Source organism: Dromiciops gliroides, chromosome 3, assembly GCF_019393635.1.
Source record: "Dromiciops gliroides isolate mDroGli1 chromosome 3, mDroGli1.pri, whole genome shotgun sequence".
In the NCBI taxonomy this organism is placed as follows: Eukaryota; Metazoa; Chordata; class Mammalia; order Microbiotheria; family Microbiotheriidae; genus Dromiciops; species Dromiciops gliroides.
Window position 1 is genome coordinate 447,856,632 of NC_057863.1, and position 22,002 is coordinate 447,878,633.

Below are 22,002 nucleotides of genomic sequence, written 5' to 3' on the forward strand. Positions count from 1 at the left end.
CATATAACTATATACACATAATTTTAGATATTATATATGTGTGAATATATTCTTATAATTCTTATGATTATACACACATATTATAAAAAAATGAACAGCTGACCCATGCTCACTGCATAGGTGAGCAAACTATATCTAGGAAAGGGTACTATTTCTAGTTAGATTGTGAAGACCCATCACTTGTTAGTTTAAACAATCTTAAGCTTAGAATTACCAATATGGGAAATACTCCCTGAAACCAATTTCACGATAAGAAAAGAAACATGGAAAGTGAAATACATTCTAATTTACTTATGGTCACAATGGCCCTAATCAATGTAGGCTCCTGAACTTAAAATAAATGTTATGCCTTCACAATAGGAGAGGAGCCATTAATTCTTGAGTTGGTTACTCCTCTTCCCTACTGCAGATAATTGCTCAGTGTTGCCTATTAGCTGGGATATGTGCATTTTAAAAATATGTGTTTGGGGATATGCTTCCAGTTCTATTTATTCCTTAGATGCTGGATCTCTCCATGTTTGAAAAAGAAATATAGGAATATGGTATCTATCGGGTATCCAGAAGCCAGGGTATCATTCCTATATAAAGCAAAATCTTTTTTCTTTTCTTAGTACAGGAGAAAAAGAGAGAGATGGAAGATTATTTTGACTTCTAACCTTACAGAATATGACTTTCCAGGTATAAAGAGAACTGAAATGATCAAGAGATCATCTTGAAAATAGCATTAATTACAGTAGCAGAAAATAAGCCAAGGGTTCACTGGTACTCCAAGTCCGATTACTTCTGTGGATTTTTGTCCATTGCCTTTTTCTCCCAAACCAGTTAAAGATTCTAGATGGAGGTAAATTTCTGACTAACTATTGAAAAATATTCAATATATTCTAGTTCTGTAGAAAGAAAGTCTCCATTCATGGGTGTGAAGTTCAGCTGTAGGGTGGCAGGGCCATAAAACTTTGAACCACTTGTGAAAAGAAAACACAAACAGAATAAATGTCCTTGAAATAAACCTGCAAAGACCATACCATGATTCCTGTTGAGTTACTCTTGGAAGGCACTTTGTAAATCTTAAAATGTACATTTTTTTTTTATTGAGAAACCAACATTGGAGAAAATATCTGCCTCAGTAACCTCTACCAACAGTTATGTCATTTTTTAAAGAACTAAAGTCTTGACATTTTACTACTCTACTAAAAAACTTTCCATTGATCTCCACTGCCTACTATATATAGTGTGAATTTCTGACTCTGATATTCAAGGATCTCCACAATGTAGCTCAAACTACATTTGGGGTCTTATTTCATAACATTTTCCTTCACATACTTTAATTACTTGATCTCATTCTATTCCCTTACAATCATGGATTTAGAGTTAGGACTTTAGAAGCCTTCTCATTGCACAGAAAAGGAAACAAAGATCTATAGACAAGATTTTACATTTGCTTAATATGGAAATATGTTTTGTTTTGTTTTGTTTTTTTGGTGAGGCAATTGGGGTTAAGTGACTTGCCCAGGGTCACACAGCTAGTAAGTGTCAAGTGTCTGAGGCAGGATTTGAACTCAGGTCCTCCTGACTCCAGGGCCAGTGTTCTATCCACTGCACCACCTAGCTGCCCCTGGAAATATGTTTTGCGTGGCTTTACTTGTATAATTGATCTTATATTGCTTGCCTTCTCAGTGAGTGGGGGAGGGATGGGAAGGATGGAGGGAGATAATTTGGAACTTAAAATGTAAAAAAAATAATAAAAATAAATAACATTTTAAAAGATTTCATTGGTTAAGATCTCTATGAACTCAAGTTTTATCTGAGTTCAAACAGATAAAGGCCAAATCTGGAATTTCAACCCATATCTAATGACTCCAAATTCATGGTCATCCATGGGTCATGATGGCTCCCAGCTAGATACCTCTTTATAGCCTGTACTCCATATCTGAAGTGGAATCTCCCCACTTTCTCTTTATCTGCTAAAGTTGTTCACTCCACTCAAGCCTCAACTCAGATGCTACCTTCTTTTCCTCCTCTTACTTATTAAATTTTCCTTTAGCACTGTATCGTATCAGTTACGCATATACCTATTTCTCACCATCACACTAGGCTAAAATTTTCCTGAGGGTAGAACCTGTGCCTTATCTGTCTTCCTATCCCTACTGCCTAACCCAGGACCTTGCAGGGAGGAGATATTGCATTCATGTCTGTCAAATTTAACTAAGCTGAGAAGGAAGCCCAAACTGCCACAAAATAACAAATTCTATCATTAGCATCATTCAGGAATGGGACTTTGTGGTTAATGGAGATTTCTAGTCCACTAAATGCTTTTTTTTGGGGGGGGGGTCAATGAGGGTTAAATGACTTGCCCAGGGTCACACAGCTAGTAAGTGTCAAATGTCTGAGGTCGGATTTGAGCTCAGGTTCTCCTGAATCCAGGGCTGCTGCTTTATCCACTGTGCCACCTAGCTTCCCCCTACTAAATGCTTTTTATTGATTTCACAGTATGAAATATAATTGGTAGAGGCCATCACCTTTAAGTCTCTAGGTCTTTACGATTCCAATCTGAATTAATGAAAAGTAAATCTTACCATGCACTTTTTACTTAAACATACCTAAGAGTCACTCCTTGACAATCTGAAGAAAAAAGGTCATTGGCTCTCATGGTTTGGGAAAGAGAAGTAGTAGAACATTACTAGAACTATTGTTCTAGTAACTATTGTTAAATGTTGAAAACGTGCTCATTGTTAAGAAGAATTAAGTGTCTCTAACTGCCATCTTTGATTAGGAGAGTGTGAACTCCTTGAAGGCAGAATTTGTGCCATACTTGTTTTTATTTGTCCCAGTAACTGGACAAGTGTCCAACTTCTGCATCATGTGTAATAAATGAAATTACATTAAGCCTCAGTGCTTGGGCCTTTTAAAAAAAAATCAGTTCAGAGCATTTGCCCTTTGACAAATGAGGATAAACAGATTTCCAGCAAAAAAGGAGTTTCCACATTTCTGAAGGCAAAGTGGGGTCTCATCTTATACTGGCAGTTAGTTTCAGGAAAAAATCCCATAGAGTCAAAATTGTCCTCTCTTCCTAAGCAGCTTCCAAGGTGAACAACCTCTTGAACTTTGTAGCTAATGGAAATCTGCAAACCGGACCTAAAGCTATGTGAGAGAGATTGGCTGTATGGGCCAGGTAAGGCTGGAGAAGCTGATGATGCCTCCCATGTCACGTGCATTCTTATTCCCCTCCTTCAAGGTTAGGAGTGGTGCAAATTCACATTTTCTATTATTCTGGTCATAGGTATTGGAATGGCAGACATGCCTAATTATTTAGATTATTTTAGCCTCCTCCTCCTTCCTTCTTTGTCTTATTCCCTCTCTGCTCCTTTAAAAAAAAGTGAGGGGCAGCTAGGTGGCACAGTGGATAGAGCACTGGCCCTGGATCCAGGAAGACCTGAGTTCAAATCCAGCCTCAGACACTTAACACTTACTATCTGTGTGACCCTGGGCAAGTCACTCAACCCCAATTGCCTCACCAAAAAAAAAAAAGTGATTAATATTCTCCCAAGTATGGGCATTATGAGATTACATTTTATTTATATCTAAAGATACTTCCAAAAATACTTCCACTCAGTAGAATGTCAATTATTCTAGCTTAATAACTGGTTTCCCTTTTATTTTTATATCGCTTAGTTATTAGTGTAGTGCCCTGTGCATAGTAAGTATTTAGAAAGTACCCTTGGATGTTAATAACAACATATTGTTGAAAAGCTTTCAGAGTTTTTCCTTAGAAGCTGCAAAAGAAGAATATCTATCTCCATTGTACCAATTTCAGGAACCAATGGGCTCTCCTTTCCCCCTACCAATACCGTCAGTGTACCAAAGAAGTCATGCCGAGAAATTACAATTCCTTGGAACTGAAAGAAAAAAAAATCAAGGGCACAAACTATCCTTCCCTTATTTAAATGATACTCACCTTTTCTCTTATGTTTGGCATGATTCATATATTAATTTTACTATTTTCTTGCATAGTGCAGCTAGACCAAAAAAATTCTGAGTTAAATCAGTTCACAAATCCAAATGCCATATGATCTATTTGCTCCTCTCTCCAAACACACTCCGTTTATTCATAATAACACTCTAAAGCTCCCAAATATACCTTCAAATTGCCTCTCATACATATTCTTTCACTCATGCATTCCAGGAGGTCCTTGCTTACCTTCTGACATTTCTGAGAGCTGGACTGTAGAAAACTTACCCTGAAAGGTGACCTTCAAATGTATCTTTGAAAACTTAACTAAAATGATTAAATATTCCAGAACAGCAAGAATGAGGTTTCTTTGGCATATATGAACACCTTTAACTTAACTTTCTTTACAAGAGGTCTCCTAAAATAGCATAGTACTATTGCCAGCCATCATATAATTTGGTGAAGAGGGGTAGACTTAAGGCAGAGGCATGACATAATGTGTAGTTGGTATTGTTTTTCCTTTTTATGTATCATTTTCTTTGCCAAAATGTCATATGAGAATAATTGCATGTTGTACCTGAGATATCTTTTTTTTAATTTTAATTTTAATTTTAATTTATTTATTTTTAGTGAGGCAATTGGGGTTAAGTGACTTGCCTAGAGTCACACAGTTACTAAGTGTTAAGTGTCTGAGGCTGAATTTGAACTCAGGTATTCCTGACTCCAGGGTCGGTGCTCTATCCACTGCACTGCCTAGTTGCCCCTTGAGATCTCTTTTGTTGAGGAAGAATTATTTTAAAATGAAAATGAAAATCTAATATATAATACACATTGTATATTGCATACTTGTTGGTCCAATTCTATGGTGAGGAAGATCTGAGTAATGTATGGTAGTTGATTAAAGGCCATCTATAGTTTGATAAGGATTGTGGGAGGGAGCTGGGGAGAGTTAGGGTTAAAGGGGACTCATCAAAATTGAAAAAAAAAAGGCTAAATTCAAAGTGCTTATATGCCATGGCATGGGGGCGGGGCATTTGGTGGTTTCAAATATATTCAGTTTGCCAAAAAATATTTATGGGTCACCTTTAAAGAGTCTGAAACACAGATGCCAGATTAGATCTGTCACAAGCTGTCAAAATAATTTTCTATCGACCTAAAATCCTCTGGGGATTGTACCAAATCCATATAATCTTACCAAGTGCTAATGTTTACATTAGGATTTCTGCAACAGCAGATGTATGTGCAAAAACACATATTTTCAGGCAGCTCCCCACTGGCTACATGAGAGATGGCAACAGGGAGCAAAGGTCAGACCCTTGACATGCAGTCAGGGAAGGAATTTTCATATGAAAGCAACTGCCTAAGCAGAGCTTTGCACTCAAATGCCTGAACATATCCACATTTTTTTGGATTCCCATCTGTTCTTTCCTGCTTCACTTCTTTGGGGGAAAAAAAAAGGCGGGAGGGAGTTGCTTCTAGGATGTCAAAATGTATAAGCAAAACCTGCCTTCTTATTTGCATAAAGGTTTGGGAAATGACAGTAAGAAAGGCATTCACTTGAGAAGCTGAATGTCAAATCCTGAGTGTGAGAATCCACCATGTACCTAAGGAAGTTGCCAAACAGCCAGGGGAAAACATCACATGAACCAGTGAAAATTAAACAGAGGATGAAGTGGTGACAGATTTGTCCCAGTAACACATTTATTCTAAAATCATACTTCAGAGTGTATCTCAGACCTGCTCTGGTACAATTTTTAGAGTGGAGCAAAGAACCATTCCCTCTACAGATAAGAGAGTGTCTGCTTCTGACAGAACCTTTTCTTTTCCCTCAACTTGAGCCTGGTTGATCAGAGGGCTTCAAGAAAATTCTCTGAGTGAGCCTTTCAGATGCATTCATCATTCCAGTCTTTTGGAGCCTACTTATGCTAATGGACATCAAGGACTTAGGTCTTGAAGTTCTAGACAAGGTCAGGAAGGAGGCTTACAGTGTTGTTTTGTTTTTTATTTGTGAGGCATTTGGGGTTAAGTGGCTTGTGCAGGGTCACACAGCTAGTGAGCGTCAAGTGTCTGAGATTGGATTTGAACTCAGCTCCTCTATCCACTGAATCACCTAGCTACCCCTCAAGGAGTTTTTATTAGTCCTTGCTTGAGATTTCTCATACAAAGTAGAGGTTTTGATTTGAAGCCAATGGATCAAACTGTTTAGACCTGTGAAGTTGCTTCCTTCAAAGCTTAGTTCTGTTGCCACGTCCTACAGGAAGTGCTTCTTGATTTGCTACTTGTTAGCTCTTATGTGCTCTCTCTCTCTCTCTCTCTCTGAAAGAAATTCGTATTACGTTATGTTTGCTTACATGAAAGGAGCATTGGTGGAATGAACCTTGGATCTAAAGTCAGAAGTCCTATGTTCATTTCTCTCTCCCAATCCATATCTGTGTGATCTTGAACAGATCATTGAACATCTCTTGCATGTCCAGAGATTCTATAAAATGAGAGGGTTAACTAGATTTACCTAGGCCTATTAATGCATGCTTTATCTCTCTGGTAGAATCTGAGCACCATGAGATCTGGGTCTCTTTGGTGTTTTCTCCATATCTCCAGCACAGTGCGTGTTGAGTTGAATTGAATGGATTTACAAAAAAAAAAAAAGCCAACTTCTAAAACACATATATATATATGTGTGTGTTTAATAAGTTGGTTGTATGTATAGTTGATGTTACAAACAGCTCAGGAATACTTATAAAAATGCTATTATTGGGAATTACAAATGCTTACAATGTGAGGGATATCTTCCAAAGGTAGAAAAGTCAAGCACATTACAATTTTCCTTTGCCATTCAGTTTTGCATAGTAAAACTCCTTTTCAGGGATTTGAAAAGTGTTTAACCCATGTGCAAGCTGAAAACATATCTAAGCTTGGAGGTAGATTAATTCTCTAAACTTGTTTAGACCCATAGATGATCTCCTAGTCATGTGTTTACAAAATAGTTAGCTAATTACCCTGAAAACATCTGACTTCAGTGCATTAGAAAGGAAAGAGGCAGATTGGATTTAATTATTATAACTTATGAAATTATTACTAATTGTGACATTAAATATTGTCAGAAATCCAAAACAAATGTTCTTGCTTTTAACTCTAATTAATCCTGACTTTCCAATTAATATTAATTACTCTATGTCAACAAACTGAATGTTTCCCATATCTGGTATCATACATTAATTAGATATTAAGGGAATTTCAAATATTGAATGTCCAATCAGAAAGAAGCAGATCTGGCAGAGAAATTTTCCTTAAATACTTTCAACAACAGAAACAGTGAGTCTGCAAACAGAGCTGAGAAAACTTAAATAGAAACAGAATTAGCTAATATCCTCCACTAAGAGGAAACACACCTTACCTTACTCTATCACCACCAAAAAATGAACAAAGCAAAAGCAATTTTTAAAAGGCCAAACAATACAAGAAAAGTGGGAAGTTTTGCTTGCTTCTTTTTCTTTTCTTTTATGAGCTGAGTTCTAATTTTACTGCCCTTTCTACTTTTGGCCTATGGTTTGAATATACCTACTTCTACTGTGACATTCACTAAGACTTTGCAGGGCAGAAAATAAATAAATAAATAACTACCCAATTGTCAAGGACAAAGACTGTCTCTTCTGTTTCTTTTGTACCAACCACTCCACAGAGCTTTGCCTATAGTGGGCATCTAAAAAAATGTTGACTAACAGAATACTGCATTTTTAAACTGATTCATCTTGCGTTGAGTCACTTTTTCTGACAAGATTCTTTCTAGCTCTAAATTTATGATCCTATGATTCTTGAATCCTCATGCAATTTAGCAGCTGTTATAGACCCGTGTAAAGCTAATGCCATTACCTTTTGCTCATCAATATTATGGATTCCATTGTAACTGAAAGAAATAGGGTAAGGGACTTATAAAAGGATGCCCTCTAATTTAATGGTGACCATGTGCAACTTTCAACTGTCCCTTTTATCCCCTACCACAAAATTTGCAGCTCATCTCTGTGAATCATCTTCCAGATAGAGAGATTAGACTAAGTGTAGCTGTTCACCATGCAATTACTATTTTTCATAGTGCCATGTATGTGATGAACATTATTGCACAAACTCTCACGTAATTTGCAAATCATTATCTCCTGCACCAATTTTTTTTCATGATGTGCAATAATGAAGTAATGAAATGCAAAACCACATGCTATAAAAAACACTTAGAAATTGCATTTGGTGGTTTTAGTGACTCTTTACCATACTTTTTAATCTGTTAACAGAAAATGGTGAAATTTAACACTAGGAAAATATCGAGGTCCTCAAAGTAAATGGTTTAGCATCCTTTCAAGTTTTATGAACCCGATATTGGCACCAGATCATACCAAGGTGAATTATGACCAAGAAACTGAGCCTCAAGTGGGACTTTTCTCCCCTTCAATTGTTCTTTGGTGCCTGTCGACTAGCCCCTGAAAGTGCTATTCTACTTTTGAGAATATATACTTCGTGAGGACAGGGATCATATCTTTGTTAATCATATCATTCTTGGTGCTAGCACAGTGTTCTGCACCATATTGATAAACTGAATGAAATGGATGTCCTCTAAGGTTGTTTTCACCCCTAAACCTATGATTGGCTAATGAATGTATAGGGTGATTAATGTTGTATCCAGTAAGTTTAATCCTATAGAAATGCAGTACAAAATTTCAATTAAAAAATAAATTGATCTTCTAGCATAATTCTAAAAAGTAAATTACAAGTTTTTCTGCTGAGCAACTAATGTTAATGAGTGAAGAATGGAAGGGAGAATAACCTTCAGCAAAGTTAATTCTTTAATCCCTAAGGATTTTATGAAGAATGTGAAAAAGAGCATTTCACCCCAGTGTTACCTAGTCAGTTTCATCATCCAGAGTAGCATTACCTGATCAAATCTTTGCTGGTGCTGGTACTGAGAGAAAGTATTATGTGAAGAGGCAATTTCATCTCTCTCAAATTGTTTCTTCACCCTGGCTAAGCCACCAGGAACTGTTCGAGTCTCAGACTCCTCCATCATCTAAGGTGATACAGGAAAAAAACAACCCTGAAAATCTTGGTTTTAGAAATATTTCTCATACTTTTTTTCAGAAGATGGTAGAATCAGGCTGGACTCATGATTCCATTAGTGTAGGAAACAGATCGATAATTCATCTGTAACTTAGAGTCAAAGAATGGCTGGGGGTTTTGAAAGATTAAATAACATCCCTATGATCACAGCACTAGTGTCAGAGGTAAAACTTGAAACCAGATCTTCATTACTGGCCATCTAGCCACCAAACCATAGATGCTTCTCTTTTCTATTAGGTGATACCAAGTATTGATGGGTTATTTATTAAAACAGTGTTAAAATTTTCCATTAGTTCATAGGCTTTTATCTAGGCCACTGATTGAAGTAAGCCTCCTTGCTATATTTTTCTCATTTTCCAGATATTTGATAGTTAAAGGAATGCTCAGAATATTTATTTGACTTCCCATAATATACATTTCAATGCCTGAATGAATATTAGACCCTGTTAGAAAACATTCCACCACTGTACACAAACTAGTAGGCATTAAAGTAATAGATTTAATTATAAAACTAACCCTCAATGAGGTTTTCATCAAAGTCCCAAATATCTATAGAGATAGTACATCATCAAGATTAGTTATCAAAACCTTGCTGACTCCCTATGAGATTATTACCTGATTCATTTAAAAGATTGAAGACTTATAATATTAAGATCCTTTGAAATTTCAGAGTCTCCCCTACTTTGGAAAAGAATGAGAAGGCACAGGGACTACTATGCCACATGGCTGGCATACCCAGGTCCATGGTCATCTCCTTTTGTCTTGATTTTTCATGTACTTCCAGTGAAGTAGCTTGTGACAGAATTATAGTGGTAAGATGGCTACCTCTATTGGTGACACTTTCAAGAACACTATAGAAATACTGCTACACTAAGGATACCCTATTCTGTATGAACAGTCTTATGACTAAGAGAATACAAAAATCGAGCTGGCTGTTTTGATTTATGGGCTTTTCATTTGGCACACTCTGGGGTACAATGTGTTCTTAGTCCTAGAATGCATTATGACTTTCAGGTGGATATGTTTTAAGTAGTCCGTATCATATTTCCTGGAGGCCAATGAGGTCTTGATAATGATCAAGGAACTTGATATATGAGCCAAGAGTACCAGGACAGTGTGGAAACATCCACAGAGGATAAACAACCAGTTCATACATGTATACCCACATCTGAAAGTTTTCCAGTGTAAATGAAAATCAGTGTATGGCAAACACATTCTGGTACTCTGTGAAGTAGGGAAATGAACACTGGAAAAGTTGTAAGAACACATATAATATATGTAAATCATTAGGTTCACTTGCATTCACAGCCCCTGGGGAGAGAGAATAACTTGAGGAGTCTTCAATGTAAACATTTGGTATAGTCCTATTCCTCATTCAACAGATGGCCCACTAAGGAAGTTGCCCAAATCCATTTCAGTTTCATTAATCCTTGTAAAGACCTATAGAGAACTACAGATTTAGAGCTGAGAAGACCTTTAGAGGTCATTATTTGCAATTACAGATGAAGAAACTGAGGTACTTGAGAGGTTAAGTGAGTTGCTCTGGGTCACACCACTGATAAGTATCTCAGGCAGGTGTTGAAGACAAGACTTCTTATTTCCAAGTCCAGTGCCCTATCCACTGTATCATGCTGCCTATCAAGTACTGAACACTGTTACCAAGGACAGACATACTACCCCTTCCTCCCAAGATGCTCAGCTTTTCCTTTGCCCTATGATTTGCTTTCTTTTTTGCTAAGTAACCTCTTTTTTCCTGATTATGTATAATTAACTATTAAAATAAACTGGTATATAGGTCTGTAAATGTGTGTTAGGAGAATACTAAAACCTTTCCTCCCTCCCTCCCTCTCCTGGCACCCATGCGCAATCACTTTCTCTTGTTAGAAGAAGCATTCAGTCTGATCTAGTTCCTTGACTTTAAAATTCAAGACCTTTGTAAAAGTGAGGCCTTTGGCCAATCAATTAATATTTTGTAGATATCTTATCCTTAAAAGTAAGCTCACCTAGGTTCGACTAGGATAGAGCACCAGCCCTGGATTCAGGAGGATCTGAGTTCAAATCCTGCCTCAGACCCTTGACACTTACTAGCTGTGTGACCCTGGGCAAGTCACTTAACCCCAATTGCCTCACAAAAAAAAAAAAGTAAGCTCGCCTGAAAAAGGCATTTCTCAGATAATTAGCATATAATAGTTACCTATTTTGATCTAAGCAAAGTCATTGTTTGTTTCAACAGAGGTGCCAGTCCTAACCCAACATTCTATCTACTTTGTAAGCTTTTGTTTAAATAAATTGCCACCTGGTAGTACTTATTATGCACTATAAAATAATGAAAAAGTTCCACATCCCTTTTTATACATTGGTATATGACCAAGAAGGAGAGAAGAAAATAAAGGCCTTTTGGGTCTTTATGCCAACAAACTATCTTTCTCTACCCTTCATCCCACTTCTTATTTGCAGAAATGACCAACCTGGGTGCATTACATACCCATAGCATGGATATATTACATTGAACAAATCAACATGAATATTATAAAAAAAACCCTACTATTTTGAATAATTACAAATGGTTATAACTATACAACAAGTAATGTTCAAATTGGCCAGATGAGTCCAACAAGTGACTGGGCATTCTCTCAAAAATTGTCAGGGAATCAGATGTGCGATAAACGGTTATTTTTTCAACAACAAAATGGAATTGAAAAGCAACTACTCATAATTCCTTCCAGTAGCATTCTGCTTGGGAAATTAGGGTACTTACCCCAACTCCAACACAGAAAAGATATATTTCTGAATAACTTTGAAAGATTCTAAATCCATGCAATGATCAACCATGATTTCAGAGCACCAATGACTAATTCCCCACCTCTTGACAGAAAGGTGATGGACTAATTTGCAGAATGAGACACATTCTTAGAAGTGATTAATATGGGGATTTATTTTGCTTGACTGTGCTTTTTTGTGATAAGATATCCACAGCCCTCTTCTCTCTTTCATTGGGAGAAAGAACAGAGAGAGGGAGAAAAAAATAAATACTTAATAATTAAAAAAAATGTTTAACATAAACAAAAGGATAGGAGCTAGACTGTTGATTTAGTGATAAAGGGAATTTTCAGGTTCTGTAACCAATGCAGGTTGGCATCTCCTCTGCAATTATAATTTTAGAGAGTTGCCTAGAGAGCTCTGGGAGATTTAATGACCAGCTAATGTTTAGTAGAGGCAGGATTTGAACTCAGGTGCCCCTATCTTTGAGTCTGGCTCTCTATTACTCTGTGTATCTATACATTTAAACAAATACACACATATGTAAAATCACCAGCATTTGATAAGAGTGCTGTACTTTGCATTTCAAAATGAACCTATCAACATCAGTAAGGTTCACAGGATGATAATCTACAGTTGGAAAAAGTCTCAGAGGTTGTCTAGTCCAACCACTTCACTTTACACAGAAAGGAGACAAGGCCCAGGAAGCTGAGCAACTTGTTGAAGGTCATTCTTATAGGTCTTAGCATATAATAGTCCCCAAGTCCCCAAGTCCCCAAGCCGCTAGCCAGTGCTCTTTTTCCCGTACCATGCTGTTTAGTATTTCAGTTATTGTTTTCCATAGTAATGATGTTTATGATCTGATTCAATTATATTTTAATAACCAATCTGTTTTGTAACTAATAATACTATCTTTAATATGATTGGTTTCTGGTAGAAGGCTATAAGACAGAATAACAGTGATTGGCCCACATGAAGAGTATACCAAGGTTTTATTTAATGTCCTATTCTATCATGATTAAGACCAATTAATCTATACCATTCTCATTTGTGTGTGTATGTGTGTGTTTGTGTGTGTGTGTGTGTGTGTTTGTGTGTGTGTGTGTGTGTGTGTGTGTGTGGCTTCAATTTGCTTCTTCCTATTTAGGGATAATTTTGAAAATGGCAATGTTACTTTGCTAAAAGCATTTCATTTCACTTTTCATATCCTTGAAGGGGTTCTTGCTAGGGTGTTTCCACTATAGCTCTTAAAAATTAAGAGACTATTAACACACTTATGAAAAGTTGGACTTCATTTATTTCTTCAACCACACCTCACAAGCAAGTAAACATTGTGAACAGACTGATCTGTTGTCTGCATTGTGTTATTCAAAGAAGCTAATGATCAGGAGACAACACTCCTGATTAACTATATTTAGATTTATGCTTATAAGTTAATTGTAAAATTTCTGTGAGAGTTTGATTTTGAAAACGTATAAGTCAGACTTTACTTATTGGGAAAATGAAAGCTGGTAGAAAAGAATAAACAAGACATAGAACTAAGCAATTACCAAATAAGTCTAAAAGTAAAGAAAAATGTCAATTGAATAAATAGAAGCAAAGTAATTGGAGAAGGGGATCACTAACATTTTAGACAGTGGTTCTCAAATGATCTGTTAAGTCTAACACAAATCTGTACTTAAATGTAGCCAGAAAAAGCAAGTGAGATGGACCACTACAACAGTCTAAAGGAAAATGGATTAAGAGACAGCATGTTGGGGAATGTCAGACTTTGGGCTCTGTTGAAATGGAGTGGCATAGTCATTTCTACTATTCGTAATACAGTCTGGGTCTATATGGAACCATTTACTCAAGTGTTTTCTCCAGAAATGGTTGCTGCGTCCCTGATGCATAGCAGTAGAAAAAACCCTTTCAGAGAGAAATTAATGTTTATGGTGTTGGTAGATCCTTCTATTGTATTTACTAAAGAATTTGTCTATGGGTTTGTCTTGGTACAAATCAAATTGTGGAATCTGAGGGGCAGTATTTATCAGTACTTATATTTTATTATTAAGAAAACTTTTCCCCCAGCTGTCATTTGTGCTACATGTATATCTGTGTTTATAGGGTCAGAAAGGGGGAGGCAAAGATTCCATGTATTATTGTCACATTTTCCTGTCAATTCTCCACCAAAGAGGATTATTACAAAATCATAGAGATTTGGAAGGAACCTTAAAAGCAATCTAGTCAAGCTCTCTAATTTTACAAATGATGAAACTGAGATCCAGAGACACTTAAGTAACTTGTCAAATGTCACATAGGTATCAGAGCCCAAACCTGAAACCAGTTTTTAAAACTCTAAATCCCATATCATTTTCCATTATACCATATTCCCTCTATTCTAGTAGAAAAATCCCAGGAGTTACCAGAGTGCTGTAAGTGCTGTAGCGTATAGATGACTTTCCTAGGGGTAACACAGGTAATAAGAATAAGAGTCAGGATTTGAACCTGGGTCTTTTGAATTCCAAGCCCATCCTTCTATCCACAAAATGCTCTACCTCTTGGTTGCCTTAATGTGACTGGAAAAATTGTTGGTGAATTCAAGGGTGAAACTGAATATCAGGGGTATATTAAACCAAAAAATAATATCAAATCATGCTTTTAAAAAATGGGACAGGGATACCACAGAAAGACAGCTTCACTCGCAAACTGTGTGGCTCCTCCCTTTTCCTCATCATGGAATGGGCCGATTGCTTTATGGAAATCACCAAAAAGCCACATTTCCTTGGTATAGACACAATCACACCAATAAAATGGTTGATCAAAAGATGGCATGCTCTGAATCTGCATTAGTCCAAGCCAACCTGGATAATGTATGATGTTAGACTATTTTTTCTCACTACTTCCATTTGAAACCTTCACAAAATGAAGAGAGTAAGACTAAAATAGACATTGTAGAAATGACATATTTTCAAACACCATGAGAAAAACATGTCTGAGGCATTTAGCAGTGTCCTAAGAATTCGAAAAGGGTTAATTTATCTCACACAGCTGCATATATCAAACCAGAGCAGAAGCTCACTTTTATGAGAAGCCTTTCATGATGCTCCCACTTGTCAGCATCCTCCCACCAACCCAGCAATTACTTTGTAAGAATTCTGCATTTATCTATATGTATATGTGTTGTTTCCTCTAGTGAGATACGACCACCTTAGAACAAGGCCTATTTAGTTTTGGTTTTGTATTCTTGTTACCTAGTACTTGTTGAATTTAATTAACATGCTTGGGTTATAGGATAATAGGATCATAAATTTAGATCTGGCAGGAGTCTTAGAGGCTATAATGTAAAACCCACTCATTTTAATAGATGAAGAAACTGAGTCTCAGAGAGGTGACATGACTTGTCCACAGTGATAAAGCTAGCAGCTATCTGAGGCAAGATTTGAATTTAGATCCTCTGAATCTGAACCTAGTCATCCCTAGCCAAATCAAATTTGGATTTCTATAGGAATAGGTGATCCACAATTTTCCTAGTATTAGTTTGCCATATGATACTTCCTGCCTAGTAGTCAGGATGGCAGGGGTCTCCCTGTACAAAATTATTTCTACTAAAATCAGTAGTTACCAAACAGCTACTTGCTAATTGACTATTTTCTCCCCAAACGTTTGACCATAAACTTCAGTAAAATTTCTTCTTCATCATCATCATCATCATCCAGCAGGGGGTGCTGTCTAAGCAGTCTGACAAAAAGCAAAGGCCAATTATTTAATGGACAATTTAAGTATTCTAATAATTTGATGTTTAAAACATCCACTCACAAAATATATCACATTTGAAATGCAAAGATAGCAAAGTAAGTCTCATTCAGAGCTATAATATTATTAATAGGTTTGATATATTCAATATCTGTCTTAGAAATAAGTTATAAGAATGCTAAGGGTTCATAAAAATACCCCTTTTGATGAGCAAATACATTATTTTTCCCTCTACCCAAATTAAGGATATATTTAATACTTAAATATATTCTGGCATGCTGAATGTATTATTTTGATAATTCTGACAACATAATTATAAAACAATACCTACTTTCCCCAGTATTCTGTCATTCTGCTCTTATTAAAATGCCACTTGTGGCAAATCCCTTAGAACGAGCATCCAGCATGGATGGGATCCAGAGCATCCTTTGGAATATAATTTTATTAGCCATTGGTTCTAAATATTGGTGGTAGCCCTGAATCCCGTAGTTCCCCATGATCATAATTGGTTTAGCAGAGTACCTAAATCGCTAATCTTTCTCATTTCTATGTTGATTAAGCTACTCCTAATGGATTTCATGCATAAAAAGCAAAAGAAATTGTACTTCCAGGGAATTTAAATGAAATCTCTGTGAGACCACATGGGGTAGTATACAAACCCAAATTATTAAAATTGGAAATGAATCCTTCACTTTCCTAACTAGAGCATTTATCACAAAGCCATGTTTTTATAGTTCTAGAGGCCACAAAAGCAAAGTGGAAAAGAGCATTAGATTTGAGTCAGAGGATTTGGGTTCAAATTTCACATCTGCCACTTACAAATCTAGTTATGTGACCTGGGCAAATTACCTCATCTCACTTTCCTCATATGTAAAATGAAGAGGTTGGCCTAGGTGAAATCTAAGATTTAAATCTTAGAACTCTCAGATTTAAATATGCTTTGATGTTCCCATGATCCCACTACTGTATTATAAATGCAAAGCAAAAGTGTGAAGGGAAACCATCCTCTATGTAAGGCTAAATAATGGAGTGAGTCCTTACATTAGCAGAAAAGCTGCTGCTGCAGTCACCCCTGGAAACAGCCGCTTGATACATTGCCATCCGTTCCTTTAGTGATACAGCTTCTTGGAAATCCAGTAGCCCACAGTTAGTACTGTCTTCTGCAAACCCACTCACAGGCTTGTTAGGACCATCGGCAGCTAAAAACAAATGCAACGCAGTCAGAAATGTGACAAGTTTTGAAAATAAAACAGCATCACCTTCCAAACAAAGAAGAAATGTAAGCTAATTGGTCTCCTAAACCGGAGTGCAGTATTTAATGATATTTACAATGTTTCACCAGCACCTTGCTGTCTCCTCCTAGCTTTTACATACCAATAAGAGTGCTACTTCAGCATATGCTAGTTGACCAATCAAAAAGAATGCATCTCTTTCTCATGGGATTATTTTGAAGGGAGTTGCAGATAGGACAATATGTAAAAGGATGCTAAATTTCAGCATGATCTTGAAAATTGTCTTGGCTAACTTTTCCCTTAATATTATCCATGCTAGAGGTACACACACATAAAACTAGGATGGTGTGTAAGTTGATTAATGATGATGAAGCATTTTGTTTATAAATGAAATCACTCCACAATGCACACATTAGCATTATTTAAAACAATTTTACCATTTACTAATTTCACAGTCTAGTATTTCTCCATTGTCATCTTCCACAGATCCAGGGTGAAAAGTTCATACACGTGATGGCAAAATGAGGTTGAACAAAAGACTGGAGAGTTCTCATCCACTAATCTCAAACCTGTGTGGCTCCCAAACTGACCTTTCTTTGTCACTTGTTTGTCATTTAACATTTCCATTAATCCTTACCGCACTCCTCATTTCTCGTAGTATAATATTCAACACAGAGTTTTTCCTCTACCACATGGTCCTAAGAGGCTCCAGGATATAGTGAATAGAGAATTTGTGTAATGCTGGCAAGAGAATTTGTATGATGCTAGGCATTTCAGAGAAGATGACAATCTGCATTAATAGGGGTAATTTTCTCACCAATGAGTCCCCTCTGCAATAACAGGTCTGGTCCTTATCTTCCCATGTGGACTGCAGAATTTAAAAAAAAAAAAAAGACTGTTTGCTTATGTATTTATTTATTTTGGCCAAGAAATCTTTGAACCTTCTCATATGTGTGTGTGTTTGTTGGGGCGGGCTATCCCCACCTTCTAGTCTTTATCTTCCTCTTTTCCCAAGTTGAATAGAAACAGAAGTCTCAGAGTCTTTGTGGCCAATTCAAATTTGACTGGAGACTCTTAAATTTTATTGCCACAAAGATAGTGAATGAATGCATGAAAATAGATGTATTAAACACTTTTTATGTGCCAAGCTTTTTGTTAAGCTCTAGGAACACAAATAGGAAAGATAAGGTACTTGCTTCTCTGAAAAAACTCACACTTGTTAACTCTTCATTCTGGAAGAGGACCAATAACATCAGAAGGGTGATGTCTTAACTTTCCTGTAAATTGCATTTAAGTGAGGCAGAGCTGCACAAAGTCATAAGCCTCACTCTCTCCTCAACAGTTATAGGAGTCCAGTGACAAGACAAAAGTCAAGATGTCTGGCAACTGCTCAGGATTTAGTGTGTGACTTTGGATTCCTAAATTAAGGTCTTTCCTGGGTCTAAATTTTTCTTTTTTTTGTTTGTTTGTTTTTTGCAGGGCAATGAGGGTTAAGTGACTTGCCCAGGGTCACACAGCTAGTAAGTGTCAAGTGTCTGAGGCCAGATTTGAACTCAGGTACTCCTGAACCCAGGGCCAGTGCTTTACCACTGTGCTATCTAGCTGCCCCAGGGTCTAAATTCTTCTGAGGCAACACCCATTCAATGACAAGGGCAAGGTAAGAATTGAGACCAAAGATGGCCTAATTAATGATCACAAAAGTATCAATCTAGGAGGGGAATACCTTCAGGGTTTCTGGTCAGAACAGAAAACATTTGCTATTTACATTCACTGGGAACCTTCAAAACCCAAACAATGAGTAAGAGAGGCTTGGGCTGAAGCCTATTATTGGGCATTCAGTGAAAGCCACAGATTCACACTCTAATTGTAGAGACAAAACTAAAAGTGTAGCTTTGGGGTAAGTGAAAGGGCATAAAAATATTTGAGGGACAAGTAGCAAAGTTGATGGCAAGGCTCAAGGCTCCTTAGGTTGTATTATCAGGCTTGTAAGGCAATATCCAAGATTCTGTAGGGCATAGAGATAGGACAGAAGGTAAGGCTAGGAGGACCTCAGGCTGCATCAGCAGGACAGATGGTAATTAATATTTGGTGCTCTCCTATTCTATTAGAAGGAATATTTAATTAATTAATGACTTATGTCTTCCAAGCAGTATGAGCAATTAAACTTCTTCTGGGAAGTGTTCTGGAGACATTCAAGAAGCCCAGAGTTCAAGTCCATCACTGACACATACTGGTTATATGACCTTGAACAGATTACTTAACCTTTCAATGCTCTAGGATAATATCTTTTTTTGTTTGTTTGTTTTTTGTGGGGCAATGGGGGTTAAGTGACTTGCCCAGGGTCACACAGCTAGTAAGTGTCAAGTGTCTGAGGCCGGATTTGAACTCAGGTACTCCTGAATCCAGGGCCGGTGCTTTATCCACTGTGCCACCTAGCCGCCGGATAATATCTTTTTTAAAAAAAATTTTATTATTTTCCAGTTACATATTACATATAAGGATAGTTTTCAAAATTTGTTTACACAGGATTTTTAGTTCCAAATTTTTATTTTCTTCCCCACTCTCTTCCCTCCCTCCTCCCCAAGATGGAAAGCAGTCTGATATAGGTTGTATGTGTACAGTCATATCAAGCATATTTTTCCATTTGTCTTCTTATGAAAGAATAATCAGAGCACAAAGGAAAAACCTCAAACAAAAAACAATCCAGTCCAAAAGTAGAAAAAGTATGATTTAATCTGCATTCATAATTCACACTTCTTTTTTTGGATGTGGAAAACATTTTCTATCATGACTTCTTTGAAATTGTTTTGGATCATTGCACTGCTGAGAAGAGCCAAGTCTATTTCCATTGTTCATCACACAATGTTGCTGTTACTGTGTACAATGTTCTCCTGGTTCTGCTCCTCTCAGTCAGCATCAGTTCATATAAGTCCTTCCAGGTTTCTCTGAACTCCTCCTGCTCATCGTTTCTTACAGCACAATACTATTCCATTACATTTATATACCACAATTTCTTTAGCCATTCCCCTATTGATAGGCATTCCCTCAATTTCCAAATCTTTGCCACCACAAAGAAAGCTACTATAACTATTTTTGTACTTGTGGGTCCTTTTCCATTTTCTATGGTCTCTTTGGGATACAGACCTAGCAGTGGTACCACTGGGTCAAAGGATATAAACAGTCCCATAGCCTTTTGGGCATAGTTCCAAATAGGATAATATCTAATACTATAAGTTGCAGTGCAGGTATTGATCTGCATTGGTAGGGGGATTTGTGTTTTCATTGAAATCATAGGCCTGGTCCAATTGTGACTGAAAAAAGTTTTACGAATATACACACCAACAGTTTGACTAATATGCTCCCTTTTTTATTCACAGCAGAATTAAAAAAAAATATTGATGTTTACTGTTCTTAATCACTATAGTATCCCATGTAACTCCTTCTCCTCCACCCATACCCAGCATTTTCATATAGTATTGTTGTTGGTGGTGGTTTTTAGAGATGGGGAGGAAAGTCAGCATAACTGATGAATACATTAAAAAAAATGTTCAAAATCATGCATTGTGTGCCACCTGTGGACCTCCCACTTCCACCAAGCAGTATATTGGAGGTATTTTATTACTTTGTTTCAGTCCCACTTGATCTTCATAATTTTACCTTTACTTTTTTTTTTTTTTTAAAGTGAGGCAATGGGGTTAAGTGACTTGCCCAGGATCACACAGCTAGCAAGTGTTAAGTGTCTGAGGCCAGATTTGAACTCAGGTACTCCTGACTCCAGGGCCGGTGCTCTATCCACTGCACCACCTAGCTGCCCCTACATTTACTTTTGATATTTTTAGTGTGTTGTTCTTTCCATTTACATTGTTGAAATTACTGTGCATGTTGTTTTCTTGGCTCTGCTTACTTCACTCTGCATAAGTTCATAAAGACCTTTCTAATCTTCTCTATGTCCATGAGACACATTATTTCTTAAAGCATAGTGACATTCATTACATTTATATACTACAACTTGTTTAGTCATTGCCTGTTGTTTGATATGTACTTTGTTTCCAATTAACTATCACAAAAAGTGGTGCTAAAAATATTTTGGAGTATAATGGCATGTTTTTCTTGTTGGTAGCTTCTTTTGGGTATAAGTCAAATAATGGGTCTTTGGTTCAAAGGGTATTGATATTTTAGTTAATTTGTATGATTCCAAATTGCTTTCCAAAATGGTTGTATCATTTTACATCTCTTCCAACAATGTGGTAGTATGCTCATCTTCCCATACCTTCTCTAACACCAACTTTGCCAATTTTCAGGGAACGAAATGAAACACCAGAATTGTTTTGCATTTATCTTATTATTAATGATTTGGAACGTTTTTTCATGTGATTTGAACACTTTGCAGGGTTTTATTTTGAGAATTGTTTCTTCATATTCTTATTCCATGTATCTACTGGGAGATAGCTATTAGATATATGTATATTTAGTAATTGTTTATATATCTTTGATACCAAACTATTATCAGAGAAATTTGATAGAAATATTTTTTTCTCATTCAATCACTTCCCTTCTTATCCTACATGCATTGTTTTCCATGCAAAAGATTTTCAGTTTCAAGTAAGCAAATTATTATTTTTTTCTTTTGTAGTTACCTCTATCACTTGTTTGGTAAAGAATGTATCTCTTGGGGCAGCTAGATGGTGCAGTGGTTAAGGCACCGGCCCTGGATTCAGGAGTACCTGAGTTCAGATCCGGCCTCAGACACTTGACACTTGCTAGCTGTGTGACCCTGGGCAAGTCACTTGACCCCGATTGCCTCACTTAAAAAAAAAAAAAAAAAAGAATGTATCTCTTAACCATGAGTGTGAGAAATATATGATATGTTTATCTTCTAAGTTTTAATAGTATGATCTTTTATATTAAGGTCACTTATCCATTTAGAATGTATTATGGGTGTGGTATGAAGTGTTGGTTTAAGCTTAATCTCTGCCAGACTGCTTTCCAATTTTCCCAGCAGTTTTTTTTTCATCAAAAAGGGAATTTTTCCCTTTGTGGAAAACTCACTTTATCAAAAATTGGGTTATTGAATTCTATTGTTTCTGGATTTCCCTTATCTAGTCTGTTCCATTGATCTTTCTCTCTATTCTTTGACCTATACCAGATGGTGTTGATGATTGCTTCTAGTTTGAGCTCTAGAAATATTAGCCCTCCTTCTTTTTAAATTCTTTTCATCATTTCTGA

At 36.7% G+C, this 22,002-nt stretch overlaps 1 protein-coding gene across 1 annotated transcript in view; it reads right to left on the reverse strand.

Annotated features, from left to right (window-relative positions):
- Positions 1-22,002, reverse strand: part of XIRP2 (xin actin binding repeat containing 2) — a 430,838-nt gene that overhangs the window by 45,645 nt on the left and 363,191 nt on the right. The window contains exons 5-6 of the mRNA XM_043997297.1: positions 16,586-16,743; positions 8,868-8,999 (exon numbers count right to left, since the gene is read on the reverse strand). Coding sequence (XP_043853232.1) covers positions 8,868-8,999; positions 16,586-16,743 — 290 coding nt within the window. The remainder of the gene's footprint in view (positions 1-8,867; positions 9,000-16,585; positions 16,744-22,002) is intronic.